The 13,913-nt window shown below is 36.8% G+C and overlaps 1 protein-coding gene across 2 annotated transcripts; it reads right to left on the bottom strand.

Moving 5' to 3' along the window:
* Window positions 1-1,662: 1,662 nt before the first annotated feature.
* On the bottom strand, window positions 1,663-12,457 carry LOC140324954 (nucleoplasmin-like). Of its 2 annotated transcripts, XM_072403065.1 has the most exons (8): window positions 12,303-12,457; window positions 10,835-10,931; window positions 7,797-7,879; window positions 6,551-6,664; window positions 5,280-5,373; window positions 2,655-2,694; window positions 1,884-1,953; window positions 1,663-1,810 (listed from the first exon to the last, which is right to left on the bottom strand). In XM_072403065.1, the coding sequence occupies exons 2-7, from the start codon at window positions 10,911-10,913 to the stop codon at window positions 1,899-1,901; spliced, it is 465 nt and encodes a 154-aa protein (XP_072259166.1). In that variant the 5' UTR covers window positions 10,914-10,931; window positions 12,303-12,457; the 3' UTR covers window positions 1,663-1,810; window positions 1,884-1,898. The 2 variants fall into 2 exon arrangements, with proteins under 2 accessions (XP_072259166.1, XP_072259165.1); XM_072403064.1 differs by lacking the exon at window positions 12,303-12,457 and having other exon boundaries at window positions 10,835-11,005.
* Window positions 12,458-13,913: the final 1,456 nt, after the last annotated feature.

Genomic DNA, 13,913 nt, shown 5'->3' with positions numbered 1-13,913 from the left:
AATGACATATGACTATGGTAGGGACATTAGGTTGTGAGCCCCTTTGAGGGACAGCTAGTCACATAATTATGCACTTTCTAAAGTGCTGTGTAATATGTTAGCATTATATAAATATTGCATAATAATAATACCTGGCATGTTTTTACCAGCTTGCACTGAGATGGATCTCTACTTCCTTCCACTAGCTTTATATAGGGTTTTTTTTTTAAACTCATAGACGTAACTTTATTATGTTTTAACTCTTGTCCCTCATAGAATCACTTACAGTCAAATGCTTTTGGGGTGGATATAAGGTCTGTGCATAAAAAACTGTCAATTTTAAAGGTAAATGACAATATAAAGAATCTGAAACTCACCAGCAAATACATTATGGAATGAGTCAAAAAGGAGAAAGGAGTGGTCTGGCCTAGTCAAACTTAAAAGTTTTAGGGGGTTAAAAACTGACATTGACTATTTGAAATCTTTGCTTGTTTGCATTTCTTTTAACTATAGTTCTGCTTTAAAGGAGGAAGTTTTATTACACAAAAGGGTTATTCTCTTTCTTATAAAGTCAAAGGATGTAATTGGCAATGATATCCCAGAATTCAGAATTTAAAGCAAAACTTAAACCATGATACTCTACTGTCCCCGTTCTGTCTCAGGGTCCCGCCACCTTTTTTTCTTCTCTTCTTGTAGACCAGGGGTGCCCACACTTTTTTTGGCATGCAAGCTACTTTTAAAATGACCAAGTCAAAATGATCTACCAACAATAAAAACTTGGACTTTATTCCTGTGCATGGTAGAGTTTATTTTGAAAGGAAAAGCTCCGTGATCTACTTGTGTTGCCATTGCGATCTACCGGTAGATCGCGATCCACCTGTTGGCACCCCTGCTGTAGACGCTTTTAGGCCAACTTGATTGCCCCTTTCTGCAGCAGTGACCTGCCTGATTGTGTATTTTTAAAAGTGGAACTTCAGTTTAGGTGCACATTATTCCTAACAATGAACTTCACTTATTTGATGCTAGGTGGTCAATCATACAACAACTGATGCATTTTGTTGTATTGATTGTTGCTGTGCGCACAAAATATTATCTGCTGATGCTGCTAAACTGGTATCTGTTATACACTTTGCCATAGATGCAAGATAGGTGTTCTATGATGCACAACAACACATTTTACCATAGTGGGAAGAGGCCTCACTTTTGAAGTTTTTTTCTTTTAATATGAGATATGCATTATAAACCAGATATTAAATCAGACTCTGAACCTTTTTTTACATGGGGGAAACCCTTGAAATAACTTACAGGTCTTGTGGATTAAAATATTCACAACTCACAGTACATTAGGATTGTGTTCAATGGGAATGACTTCTTACATTGCTGGCCAGTGAGAAAAAAATGTTACAAAATAGTTATTATTAAACATGATTTATATATTGCAAACATATTACGCAGTGCTTTACTATAAATAAGTGCTGCAAATGACAGACAGATACAGACAGTGACACAGAAGGAGAGGACCCTGCCCTGAAGAGCTAACAATCTAGGAGATGGAGGAAGATATTTAAAAACATAACTGGTGTCAGACTGACCTGTGGGGCACAAATTGCTCAAGGAACCCCTAGCAACCTGTGGAGGATTTTTAAGAAACAATGTAATAAATGTTCAATACCTGAGACACTATTGCTGATTAACAATAATTTATTTTATTAGGCATGCAGATCATTACAGTGAAAAGTTCTAAAAAGTCCAAAATCTTTTCCAGGTGACAGTTCTTTGCTTTCAGTGTTTCAGGATTATCTTTTGAAATCTTTCAGCAAGCTAAAATACACTGAAAAAAAAAGTATATCAGTAAACCAATGTAAAGAATAAAGATTATATTAAAAAAAAATGTGGGACAATACCTTTTCTAAAAGAGATTACAATTTCTTAAATCCACATAAGAATCTAGACTTGAACATCTCTTTATCCAAGCTGTAAAAAAAAACAAACAGATTTATATGGCATGCAAGTTAATGTAAATAATAATGCAGACATTTAACAAAATCTGTCATTAGATTACGTACGCTTAACGCTACGTACACACGTGCAATAGTTATCATTGGAAAACAGACGATTAACGACCGATCAATGATTATTTGCGATTATTTTGTACGATCGTATAGTGCATGTGCTGGAGAAAGTGTACGGCAGAATCATCCACGATCACTGAATGACCGTACACACAATAGATAGTGATTGATCGTACGTAGTCTCCCTGCACATTAAATACCTTGTATGCTATTTGCAGCCAAAAGCATCTTAAGTACTATGCTAAAAAAAAAAAACTGTTATCAAGTTAAAGAATAGAAGTTAAAGAATTAGATACAATCTAAGCTCAATCGTTAGGAAATGGAAGATATTATTTTAATAATAGTTTTACATTTACAGTCATCGCACAGTAAGCCAAATATTTTCATCCACTGCCCAATTCAACAATGATAGCCACGGTCTGTCGAATGCCCAATATTGGTCAATCATAGACACCTCTGGAGTCAACCCTAAAATACCAATAGTATAGTATGCTAGAAAATGGTAATTTTAGAGGTTGTGCACAGCTTACATCATCTCTGTAGGTCCTCATTAACAGGTTTGGTAAATTAGGAAACAAACATGGCTGCTATAAACATTCTCACCATTCCTCCTCGGGTGGCAAATTTTCTAAATCGTCATCCACTAAACACAAAAAAAGAAATAAATCATTTTTGAGAAATATTTCATTTTTGCGAATTGGGTACATTTTGTAGCTTTTTTTTTGTTGTTGATTGCGGTAAATTAGATTATTATTTCAATTTCTGATCTTACTTGAAGGATTGGTCTCAGGGTATACATGTGTACTCAATCTGCCCATGCTAGCATGTTTAAGCTACTCCCCCCAAATGGTTCATATTTTTGATTCACCTGAATATTTGCATGTCCGATGATATAGTTCAGAAATCCAGACACTTTTCATCGCATTAATATCCTATGCAGGGGTGTCTAATCCTTAGGGCAACTAAGATGGTCACCTTGGGCCCCGTAATTGCTGAAGGCACAGCATGGCTATCCCTATGCCAGTCCCAACACCCTGTTGAGGAACCACTATGGCACCATATATGGAAACAACATAAAGGCATCTGATTTCAATGGTACAAAATCCACCTATAACCAACAAAGAGCATGGGTGACAGCCCACTGTCAAGAGCATTAGGCAGTCAGTGTAGGGCACATTAGTGACGGCACCATTTTTTCTCCTATATGGATACACACACTGTGCTATCATGTGCCTGGGATCATGGTTGGATTACTGCATGGAGGGGGCTTTGGTAAACTCCTTTGTGGACCCTTTTTTCCCCCCACTTCACCCTAGGATCCATGTTTTGTTGCAACACTCCTGTTCCTGTGTCCACATTAGAAGGTGACACCCGTTAACTTTTTGTTACTTTTCATCTTCAATGTTCTCCTACAGTTTTTGAAGTGTATGTATACCCAAACAATGAACTTTTGTTTGATTCATTATGGCATTTTGTTAGGTGGGGGATCATACCAAAATCTTCCCAGCTTACTGTGCTCTCAGTTACATTGCTATCAGTTACATTGTTTGCAACTACATCTGAGGACTATAAAACCCCCATTTCTCTATATATATACCAAACAGCAGGATCGGTGAGTATTCTCACCATAAAACAGGACGTGTTTTACATGCAAGGATCACTTGTTGGAAAAAAAGTCATATACTCGTGACATGATGTATTATTTTTTTTAAGGAATTAAGTTTAAAAAAATATATCCAATGTATTTAGCACACCTTTTATCACCAAGCCTCTTACTTTGCTGTAAGCGCCACAATTTTACTCCTAAATTACTGAACAGCATGACTTCCCTAGGGAGAAGGACTCTTTATCATGGAAAATAGAGTGTTTGTACATGAGTATGTCCAGCTGTCATCCTGGCTACTAGAGTATGAGCACTTCCAAAACACAAATTAGTTTTTAAGAGGCTCTGATGGCATCTGCCAAGCAAATTCTCTTTAGTGCTTACAACTCACAGAGTGGGCTACAGAGTCGGCATGAGCTTAAAGAATAACTCAAGGAAAGCAATTTACTGTACAGAGAAAAAAAAAAGAAACGGTCTTTCATTTTACCTGCCAGGAGCAATAGCAAAGGGAAACTCGGCTTAGCTGCACATCTAGGCAGCTGGCATATGTATCTTGGTTTAGCAATGCAGGTTACTTTGCCAAAATGTACAAATAATTTACAAAACTGACATTGCCCCAACAGATCACCTGGTCTTACATGAAGGACCAACACTTTAAGTACACATTACCTATATTGACCGCAGCCTCTCCTAGTCCTGGGAAACATTGTGGGATGGTTTCTCCGCTCCCCTCAACCAATTTCTTTGGTTGACGAGAGCAGAAAAGATATTCACCATTAAAGTAAAAGAAACAAGGCTCTGATGAAAAAAAGTTCCAGTGCCGACCATGTGCCATATCCAGAGAACCAATCCAACTCTTCAAAACTTTATAGTTTCTGATCTCATTAGAAGGACTGGTCTCAGGATACACATGGGTACTCCATCTGATCATGTTACCATGTTTAGGCAACTCCCCCCAAACGGTTCACACATTTTTCATTTGTGTGAATATTTGCAGGGTTGATGATGTAGTTCAGACATCCAGGCAGATGTCGTCATTGCATGATAAAAACTCTTTTACATGCAAATATTTATCTATTAATTATAAAAATCTATTTACCATTTGCAAGTCAAATTACTCATTATTATTTGACTAGTATAGTGTTTAAGCTAGGTTTCCTTGAATTTATTAGCCATTTTGAGATTGAGGTATCCAGGTGCCTACCCCATTGGGGTGCCTGCTAGTGGAACCTTGGGATTTTATTGGAGTCCTCCATTTGTAAACTTGTCCTAATATAACCCTAAGACAATGTAAAATTCTAACTATTGGCACTCATCTAGGTCCCATCTTTGGCAATTTGTGCTGTAAATATGCACTACCTTTCATCTGCCGATATCTCTCAAAGAAGTAGTATATCTATGAAACACATTGGGAGACATCAGCTCTGCGCTAAAAATACAATAATATTTTTCATTGCTAAAATTGAAATATGTTTTTTTTTTGCAAAGTTAGTTCTGTTGTGCTCCAATAAGTGAAATACTCTGTCTTGGTATACTCTCAGTCATGTGACTTAATCTTAAACGGAACAGAATCTATAGATTTGTCATAATATTTAAATGAATAAAATAAAAGGAGTACGACTTACCTATTACATGCTGTCCCGATATGTACACAGGTCCACTTCCAGACGTTAGAATGAATGTAACCGGAGGACTTAAATCTAAGCCACAAAGATTAACCTGCATATACAGCAAAATATATTATATCAGTTTTCTAACTGTTCCTTCCAAACCCATTTCTCTGCTGATGTGTAAGTCTGCAGGTGCTGTAATTTCAGGGGTTCCTAGTTCAGTAAAGACTTGTGGTGACATCTGGCCATGCGCAGTAATCCAGAAGATCAGTATGCTTCTAGCTTGCCATCCATCATTGACTACCTCCCTCCATGCCCCAATGGATTCCCTTTTTATCATGTAAACATCAGACAAAATCCTTATCACTCCTGCATAATGCCTTCCTACCCAACTACCCCAGTATGGCTAAAATAACAATATTACAATTTTAAAATTTCTTTGTCAATCTCCAAATTTATTATGATGTTATATTATAGTTTTCTGTGTCCAAAATGCTTATTTTGCTATCCCAAAATGTCTAATATGATCCTAAACAATTAACACAGCTTGACCTATTGTAACTATTCCAGTAAACCCCTATGTGAAATCCACATATAAACTTTTGGACTAAATATGTCTTGTCAAAATAACATTGCTAATAAGTAGTTGTATAGTGCGACCAGGTACAAGTCTGACTGCACAAAGTAAAAACAATACTGCCAAAATGGTTCAGTTGATATAGCCAATAAACAAACTAGTGAAAACATGTGTGCAAAGTGAATTAATTATATACAAAAAAGCAAATGCAAGAGAAAAGGTAGTTGGGAAACAGTTGAGACAGACAAGGGAAGCAGGATAATGGAGAATCGGCTTGGACTTGGTATTAGGTTGGTGTGGGCACACAAGCAAAATGCTGTGATGAATAATAAACTGTGAGATGGGGTCGAATAGAATTCTAGCAGAAACAATGAGATGGCATGCAAACACCAAGCTTTGTTGACTGGTGGACACCCAAACTGTGCCATTGCTGCTTCACAATTATTACATTGCCAGTGGGCGTCATGCATGTCCTACCAAATCAAAGCAAGCTATTTCAGCAAATATACAGTTCAATGTAAGTATGTATGCGTCTTTCAAGATTTCTTATACTTGCAATCGTAGTATGAAATATTAATGATATTATATGTAATAAAAGGGAAGACCTAAATTCCACCAGAAGTAGAAGCCTAGTCTAGGCTGCCTTTCACATCACCATGTGCTTTATAATTATTCTTTAATGTAAGGATTGAAGAATGAATGGAGTTACCATTGGCTTTGCTGAAGGGTGTAGAGAAGCAATGACAATTGGTTGTTTTTGAGTTTGTATCGATTCTGCTGAAATTATATGGGTTTCATCCGTTGTTGAATCTCCAAGGCAAATCTACTGAATGCATAAAAAATAAAGTAAAAACTTAGGCACAAGGCAAACCTACAGCATGACTCTGAAAAACTATAGCTAGCAACAGAAAATAACCAGATTAAAGAATCTTCACCAAGGTTCTGGTGGGACCACAATGGATTGTTTAATTAGTTTATGCTGTATAGCTCCCTTTGGGTGTGTGTGAGGTTACAGGTTGCTTTGACAGCATGGTGACCAAGAAACACCTTGTCCTACATTTTCAAATACCAGATTGAGGAGAACATTAGATATTATATAAGAAAGAGGGTCTTATACAATACCCTCTAGATAAAATTTAGACAGAGGGTCAAAAGTGTAAGAGCTTGCCATTTCATACAAATAGTAGGAATCAAAAGATATAGGCATTCAGCAGGATGGGTTAGGTAAAACAACGTAAATAAAGAAAAAATCCTTAGCAGAAATGTACAGCACAATACAGAAGAGTTGGTGGTTTGTCTCTGAGAATGGCCTGGCATTCATCCATTATAAAAAAAGGCTCAGGAGATTGCAACTGTTTCTTTCCTCTTTTTTTTTTGTTCTCAATGACTGTTTTTAAGAGATAACTGCAGAGGAAAGGTAGTTCATATACACTTAGAAATAAATTGGGTGCATGCACAATTGGAAATATGGAGTACATAATGGTAACCTATGGTTGTCCACCTTCTGAATTCACCATTTGCCTGGCTATCTCTTACTTCAATACCTCCTGAATCCTAAGCCTAAAACAAGTATATACAGTAGTAGGTGAAGACAGAACTCATATGAATACTATTTATGTGTGAAACAATTGGGTCAGTATGACAACCATACAACCAATATCATCAAAAAGAGAGCTTGGGAAATGTTATGGTTGTTTGATTTATATATACATCATCCATTAGTACAGCCAAGTTCCTATAGCCCTTGGCTAACCCAAAGCACGCAAACATACAACATTACAGCCCCCTAATCAGACTATACCTTCCAGCACCTTATATCAATAAATTGCATCAGCCATCTACTCTAATGTCATAGAGTCAGGTATTAGTGGTTTATAGAAGTCTTTGTAGGCACCCTGATCCCATTAGGTAAAAATATGACCTGATCCCATAAGGTAAAAATAAGACCAACTTACCGTCCACAGGCTCAATAAGTGTATCATTCTGTCATCTTCCAACGCAAACCTGCATCTCCTGTTTGAATCACTCAGTGTATCACCTGGAAATGTAAATCTAGTCAAGTCACACGTTATGTATCTTTTCGTTCTCTATTTTGACAAAACAAACCTAAGTGTATATGTAGCCTAAAATTTTATTTTTGATTTTGGATATATAAAGGAAGGGCTGAAGACTCTTCCTTGGGGTATTATGTTGCCATGTGTAATCAGTTTGTTACATGGTCATCATGAAATCATTTCAGGTTTTACCCTCATCTATTGTTCTAGTGACAATGAGAACATTTTGTTGTATTTGAGCTATTAGGGAATTATAAATGGGACCTACTAATTGGCAATGGTAGTCATTTTTTGAAAAAAAAAAAGAGCAAAATCTAAGTTTTCTATAGCAGCCAACCTGGAGGTATGAGGAAAATATAGTACTGTTTCAATAAAAAAAGGGGGGGGAGGTAGGGCAGTATCAATTCACAGAGGCAATATGGAAGCCAGTACCAATCCTTATAGGAGAGAGCGAGGGTAGCACCGATTCGGGGAGGCACCGATTCCTAGAGGCAAGAGGGAGGGAAGCACCAATACAAAAAGGTGAAAAGGAGTAAAGCAATGATTCACAGGCAGTGAGAATGAAGCCAGTACTAATTCATTAGAAGGGGGAGTAGTATGGATTCTTAGAGGTGAGAAGGAGAGTAATACAGATTCATACATGGAAGTCAGAGAGAGGGTTTAACAGATTCTTATAGGCAAAAGGGGGGGGGGGGGGTAATACTGACTTGATAAGGTGAAGCAGGACTGACCCAATGAGATTGGAAGGAGGGTAGTACTGAGGAAAAAAAGGGGTTCTGATTTATAGAGGTAGAAGGGAGGACAGATAGAAGTGGAAAGATAAGGGGGGCTGGTGGGGGTACAGATGTAAAAAAGCAAGCAAGAGAAGGCAAATATAAATATAAAAGGGAGGGTAGTGCAGATGTACAGATCAAATATAATGACTTTATAGAAAGGAATGCTATAATGTTTCTGTTTCCATTGAACCATGTTTGATTTTATATATACATAGCTAATGGACCGCATGGTTTCTGTAATTGTACATCTAAAAACAGAAGCACTGGATTGAGCCAAGTCAAAATTGTAATGTCTTTCTGTATTAATTATATTTCTGGTTAAATCTGTTGCCAAGCTACATGTTAAGTATTTATATTGTACTGTATGAGATTATATACTGTATATAAAAACACACACTGTGTTTAATGTATTAAAAGGTTGTTAGGATATTCGTGTTATTGAATGCTGCAAAATCATCACATGAAGTTTATTGTGAGAACAACACCTTGGTCCCTACAACTCTCACTGGTTCCTGCAGCTGACCTACATTTTTATTCCAAAAGAACATTTGGAATATTTTTTTTTAGGTCTCGGGGAACCCTTGCTAAAATCATTTAATTGGCCCTGGAATTAGGCAGACACCATGAAATGAGAGGTCAATCAATAACAGGTTAATAATACCCTAACAAGCTCTGGAGGAACCCCAGGATTCCACAGTTGGCCATGTTATAGTAATCTGGTGGTAAGCAGGATGAACCAATGTAAGCTGCGGAGAATCACATTAATTGACACTCTCCCCAGTAAACTTCAAGAGGTAGTTTTACAGCAATTGAAAACTTTCTTCCTTTATTTAGGTACTTATGCGATAGGATGTATGTTACCTTCACAATTTAAGGTGTAGTGTTGTCCTCTTCTAAAGGATATTTGTGCCAACATTGTCAAATTCTTTTTTTTTTTTTTTTTAAATGCTAGCTGCCTGCTTGTCATGCTGAATGGCTTCATCAGTGATCCAAAAGAAAAATGTAATTTATTTGATTTTCACTTGCGGTTTGCAGCTTTCATGGCGGGGACTTATATATAAAAGTCTGTATGTCAAGAATCTGGCCTCATAAGTCATTATTAGTCTCCTTACTTCCTCTAGCATAGATTTCTTCTATTGCAGCAGCAAGAAAATGGAAGATTCAGGTCATATCAATGTGAAATGTTCTAGGTAGATTTAGTGAGCAGGTTGTATAGGAATACTGCAGAGAAATCAAGCTTAAGAACATTGGTTAGCAGATTTTGGGCCCCTGTAAGTGGGTCAATATTACTCGACAGCCAGTAGAAAATAAAATAGTCCAGGAGGACTACCTAATAAATTACCAGATGCCATGTATAAGAGCTTCATTGAATCACAACACTTGATTATGAATAGCTAGGACAAATGGAATTATTGGGATGTACAGACACATCATATGCAGTGGATCAAGGCTAAAGCAATAATTGGAGAAGTGGAGAGTGTTGGCCATACATGTTCCAGGCTGATTGATCAGGTGTCCCTATGGGTTGCACGGATTTATTTAGATTTTAGCTAAGCAGAGTCATGTTGGGATATTCATAAAATTAATTGCTAAGTAGGCCATTGTAATATATAGTGGTTGGTAAATACAAGCAGTTTGAACAATCAGACTGTAACCTAGGTGGGCAGCTTCATATATGTGTTTAAAAGGAACTAACATTGATCTGTGCTAAACTCCACTGATGTTGAATATATTACTGCAATGTAAGAAAATTCTAAAATGTACATATTTCCTCTTTAAGAATCTGGTCTATCTGTGCTTTCTCTTTAAATCAATGCCTAGTACAAATGGGCCTTCAGGATGGATACTTTAAATGCTTTAATGAAGTTTGAGCACCTTTGCAAATATTTGTAGAAGCTGACAGTATACACTGATCTTATGGAAGCTGAAACCTTTGTGTACACAGTTATAATATGCGCAGATACAGGAATATGTTATAAAGGTAGACTAGATGGCTCTAGACTACCAAAAGACTTTTACTAACATTTATCTAAAATATAAATGTTTATACAATATAAAAATATCAAATTATATTCAAGCCATGCTTTTCTCCTGCAAGAGATTCTCTTGATTAGGAACCCTCCTGTCAATCTAAACTATGCAGATAAATGCAGACAAACTTACCCCATATTTCACCAACTGGTCTGCCTGTGTCTGAATGGATGCTGGATAGGCTGAAAGATTGGTGTGCATTACAGGACATTTTATCTAAAATTTACAACTGTGAAGAAATCATTGATTAGGATCATAGTTTTAGCTACAAGTAATACATAGACGTTTGCTCATTGTTAATTAATTTGTTTTTAAAGGCACCCTCATAAATCTTCTCAGGGCTGACAATCACTGACTCTCCAGGTCATATGACCTGCCCTCACCTGCCCCGGCTGATTGATGTTTATTAGGAAAACAGACAAGACTGCTATGCTTTGTAAGAGATTTTGGCCACGTACACACTGCAGTGATTAGATGTATTTTCCTTCTGAATCACTGTGCTTAATTCTTTGCTTACTATTATAAAGAGTTTGATATAGTTCATTACTGCAGTGCAAACAAAGCATTGTGCTATATGTGTTGTAGTATTGTTCATTTTAAATAGCATCCCAATGCATGTAAACAAAAAATGTGCAATTTAATGCACCTCAACACAGAGTTGTGAACCAGGTGTGCAGAGGTGCAGGTGCATTGATGGCCCATTTAAAATGAATGTATATTAATCCTTAATAACAGTGTAAATCTGTCCTTCATTCTCATAAATGCGTGAAACAATGCAATGCATGATAATGAATAGCACTGGGGCACTGGATTGGCAGTCATTGTCTTCCCTTTAAACAGAAGCTTTGAAAAATGCAGCAAGCAGTACATTTTATTGTGTTGCATTGATCACCCCATTAAGATAATAGATTGCCCTTAGAACAATGCTGGAATTTTCACAGGTGAATGCACAGCCATAGTGGCAACAACCCCTAATTATTATTATTATTATTAATAATAAACAGGATATATATATCGCCAACAAATTATGCAGCGCTGTACATTAAATAGAGTTTGCAAATGACAGACGAATACAGTGACACAGGAGGAGGAAAGGGCCCTGCCCGAAGAGCTTACAATTATCTTTACCATCTTTAAATACTGGCCCCTAAAGCACACTTCCATAGCTTTCTAAAAAAAAAAGCAAATAATCTGTCTCTGTGTCAGAGCTGCTTTCCCTGTGTTTCCCTATGCTGTTGGAAATTAAAGCAATGCAAAGCTTGTGATGCATTTTCCTTACTACCCAGTCTGTAGCTTTTACAAAGCCATTGGAAATTAGGCCATAGAGAAATACTGGCCTGGAACAAGCATGCAGACAGTGAAATCTGAGAAGACTGAACTCCCATCCTGAATACTTTTTCCTGTTCATCAACCACAAATGGATGGGTGGGGGGATTTCACTGCTTGATGCACAGAGCTGCACTGTACATTTATTGAAGTGTTGCCATTTATTGAGAATTGTGAATGTTTTTGTGCATTGCAGTGTGCTATGGGAAAAAGTATAAAAGAGAGAGATACAGAGAGAGGGAGAGAAATAATAAATAATAATCAGTCTATTTACCAGTGATCCTCTGATGACAATAATCCAGATTCCATAGGGCTCCCTCTCACTGATCTTCCAAACTGGACAGTTCTGCCAGGTACAGCAACTCCCAGATTATAGAGATTGTGTATTGTGATATTTGTTTGTCCTTCTTTCCACAAAAGTGGTCTGATGCTCCTTAGAAAGAGAATAATAAGAATTTCATATGTTTCTAGCAGTGATCTGAAACACAAATTCAATGTACCTAGGAAAACTGCATTACCCTACTTACACAAGCAGAAATAATCAAATTCCTGGGCACGTGTATTCCTGATTTCTTCCAGCAGATGGCAGTGTTTTATAGAATTTCTGATGATACACTTATCAATCTAACAGAGAAGTTTCTATTTAATTACTGTGTGGGGTAACTATTTAAATTTATATATATAAAACTTAATACATTGGAGGTGATACATAAAAATTTGATAAATGAAACAAAAGTAAACTAGAATGTGTTGGCAATTTAATCGTATCAGATGTTATTATATTATAAAACAATAGAAAAATATAAATAAACATAAATACATACATATATATATATATATATATATATATATACAAAATTGTTACGGGACATTTTTTTTTTCAGATTGAATGAATTAGCACCATCACAGATATCAAACCTTCATATTACCTGTTAAATTGTACAGAATGATGTAAACAAATATGATCTAATAATTTTTTGTGCAGTAAACCTTCTTTTCTAAATGTATCCCTATAAAGCTCACCATACACCAGTCTTCCCAACTCTTTTATCCCAGAGGAATCCTTTGCCTAATTTTCAAGTCCCAGGGAACCCATGCTAATTTTATTATTGTTCCTATTATTAAACTATGATTCCTATGATTTATATAGCACCAACATAATATGCAGCGCTGTACATTTAATAGGGGTTGCAAATAACAGACGACTACAGACTGTGACACAGGAGGAGGAGAGGACTCTGCCCCGAAGAGCTTCCAATTTAATAACTAATACCAATTTGGGGTCGCCAAGTTGGCAGGTCTTCCAATATGCTCCTGCACCTTCAAGACGTATGGGACAACATACAGGGCATTGATGCTCCTAATGGAATAATTGCAATATATGATCCAAGTCAGGGGCGTTGTTATATTAGAGTAAGGAGCCACACTCTGTAGAGGGACCTTGGCACATAACTAATACCCATGCCAGAAAATCCTAAAGGAACAATGATCAACCATGAAAGTCCAGGATAGCTCTTTGGTTACTGCCCTATAATTTATCTGAACAGCTTTTTTCATCAGTGGTGACCTACAGACTATCATGCCAATTTGAGATATTTGGCTGAGGGTTATCAGCCTTGCCAAGTATGCTACAAGCACTTTGGGACTATTCAAGTAGTCAGTAAGGTGTATGTTTGACATGGGAGACTTTTTCAATATAATACGAGTATCTTCCAGTGGCATGCCAATGACATTCGTGTCCTAATACAATTATTTAAGTTTGTAATTTTTCCAATACAACATCTAAGTACCGTGATCTGATAAAGCAGACGATGTTCCGCGAAACGCGTCATCATCTTTAGTGGTCCTGTTAAACGGCTAAGGGATATAATTTATTTTAAAAAAT

Source organism: Pyxicephalus adspersus, chromosome 2 (genome assembly GCF_032062135.1).
Source record: "Pyxicephalus adspersus chromosome 2, UCB_Pads_2.0, whole genome shotgun sequence".
Lineage (NCBI taxonomy): Eukaryota > Metazoa > Chordata > Amphibia > Anura > Pyxicephalidae > Pyxicephalus > Pyxicephalus adspersus.
This window is presented reverse-complemented; position numbering and strand designations above follow the sequence as displayed.